The sequence below is a fragment of the Lactuca serriola genome, chromosome 2, assembly GCF_051521515.1.
Source record: "Lactuca serriola cultivar US96UC23 chromosome 2, Lser_US96UC23_V15, whole genome shotgun sequence".
Taxonomy (NCBI): domain Eukaryota; kingdom Viridiplantae; phylum Streptophyta; class Magnoliopsida; order Asterales; family Asteraceae; genus Lactuca; species Lactuca serriola.
The window spans coordinates 115,827,079-115,829,556 of NC_136409.1; the positions used below are offsets into that span (position 1 = coordinate 115,827,079).

Genomic DNA, 2,478 nt, shown 5'->3' on the forward strand with positions numbered 1-2,478 from the left:
GAGAGCGCTCTTGCTCCCTCGTGATCACCAGCCGACCCTGCGTGGTCGTCCGGAAGTATACCATGCATATGGCCCTTCTTGTACAGTGCCCCTTTTATCATCGCATACTGTGGGGCTCGTATCCTTGTCTTTCGGGCCTCTGGGTGGTCGTCCGGAAGTATTCCATGTTGTAGCTATTCTATGATGGGTGTCATCCAGTTGGGTTGTACTACTGATAGGGAATTGACCTGTTGCTCGTCGATGTTCCTTTTTTCAGTACTTCTACCAACACCTTTTTTGAGAGATGTCCAAAGGATGTTGACGCTAGTTTGCTGAGGGCATCCGCTCTCTTATTATTCCCCTTTGAGATTTGTTTTAACTCAAATCTTTTTAGGGTACTCGTAATTTTCTGTACTGCTTTGACATATTTTCCCATTCGCGTATCTTTTGCTTCGAATTCCCCTATCACCTGATTGGCCGCCAAATGCGAGTCCATCGGGGCTATGACTCTCTCCGCCCCCATTGTTACTGCTAATCTGAGACCGGACAAGAGAGCTTCATAATCCACCTCCTTGTTGGATGTGTGAAAATCGAAACGCAAGGCGTATGTGAGTTCTTCTCCCGTTGGGCAAGTTAGGATCAGCCCCACACCTGATCCTTCTTTGCTAGAGGCCCCATCTGTGTGAAGAGTCCACCGTTGGTTGTCCTCTTTCCTTGAGCACACTTCATTGTCTGCCTTGGTTACTTCCTGCAGGAGTTCGCCTGGGACTTCGAGCAGGAAATCTGCTAGAGCCTGCCCTTTAATGTTTGCTCCAGGGTGGTAAGTGATATCGTGCTCTCCTAGCTCTATGGCACATTTTGCAAGCCATCCTGACGTCTCGGGCTTTAGGAGAATTTGTTTGATCGGGTAATTTGTCAATACCTCTATTTTGTAAGCCTGGAAGTACCGACGAAGTCTCCGTGCTGCGTAGATTAGGCGAGTACCAATTTTTTGATGACCAGGTAGTTCATCTCTGGTCCTTATAGTGCTCGACTCACAAAATAAACCGGTAGTTGGCGTCCCTTCCTGTCGACCATCAGCACTCATGAAATTGCATCTTTTGACGTGGACAGGTATACTTGAAATAATTCTCGGGGTACCAGGCTGGCTAGGGTGGGGAGTGCATGGAGTACTTTCTTTATCTCTCGCAGTGCCGACGTGGCTTCTGTTGTCCAATTAAAGTTGGTTTTCTCTATGCACCCTTTCAGCATGTTGAACAGTGGCATGACTTTCTCTGCTGACTTGGAGATGAATCGACTGAGTGCGATCAGCTTTCCATTTAGGGCTTCTGCATCCCTCGGTGTGTAAGGTGAAGCCGTTTCCTCTAGCTCCTTTACCTTGATTGGGTTTGGCTGGATCCCTTCCCTCGTCACATAGTATCCCAAAAATTGGCCTTCTTCGACTCCAAATGTGCACTTGGCGGGGTTTAATTTCATCTTAGCCTTCTCCAAGGTTTGTAACATTTATTCTACGTCTTGTAACAACATATTCTCGTCCGGACTTTTTATGACCATATCATCGACATAGACTTCAATGTTCCGCCCAATTTGGTTGGCGAATAGGGAATCCACGAGCCGCTGGTAGGTTGCCCCTACATTCTTCAGTCAAAACGACATTTTTGTATAACATAAAGTGCCATGACCCGTGTAGAAAACCGTTTTCTCTTCATCGTTTGTATTCATCAGTATCTGGTGCTATCCTTTGTATGCATCCATGAAGCATTTCCATTAGAACCCTTGCACAGACTCTACCTTTTGCTATATTTCTGGTAGCATGTAACAATCTTTGGGACATGCTTTGTTCAGGTCAGAGTAGTCGATGTACATGTGCCAGCTACCATCGCTCTTACTCACCATTACTGGGTTGGCGATCCATGTGGGGAAATTTGCTTCTCTGAGAATTCCTGTGCTGGTTAGCTTTGCTACATCCATGTTAATTGCCTTATTTCGATCCCATCCCTAGACCCGCTTCTTTTGCTATTTCTCCTTGGTTCCCGGCTTTATCATCAGCTTGTGTTCTATAATTCGTCGATCGACCCCCACCATGTCAGCCGGGTCCATGCAAATACGTGTTTGTACCTTTGTAGTAGTAAAACCAGTGCTTCTCTTGTTTTTGAGGGAACGGTTGTTCCCACGGTCACCTGTTGGTCTGGGTACTCCCTATTGATCACTTCTCCCCGGTCTGACAGATCTGGTTTTGGCCTTTTGGTTTCTGTTGAGATATTGTTTGGTTGCATGATTTCGTAACATTTGAGTTCATTCGATGGTATGGCTAAAACTATGCCCGGTCCATGGCTTGTGCTGAATTTGACTATTCCATGGACCACCGATGAGACTGCTCTGAATTTTAATTGGGATGGGCGCCCCAATATGATGTTGTTTTCCGAAAGGTGTCGTATGACTACGAAGTCGATCAGGGCAGTCCGTCGTCTAGGTTTGTCCTGACTGACTAGTGTGAAT

General features: G+C 46.4%; 1 protein-coding gene across 1 annotated transcript; it reads right to left on the minus strand.

The window, feature by feature from the left end:
* Positions 1 to 208: 208 nt before the first annotated feature.
* On the minus strand, positions 209 to 1,482 carry LOC145089498 (uncharacterized). Its single transcript, XM_079027928.1, has 2 exons — positions 1,153 to 1,482; positions 209 to 1,045 (listed from the first exon to the last, which is right to left on the minus strand). The coding sequence occupies exons 1-2, from the start codon at positions 1,480 to 1,482 to the stop codon at positions 209 to 211; spliced, it is 1,167 nt and encodes a 388-aa protein (XP_078884054.1).
* Positions 1,483 to 2,478: the final 996 nt, after the last annotated feature.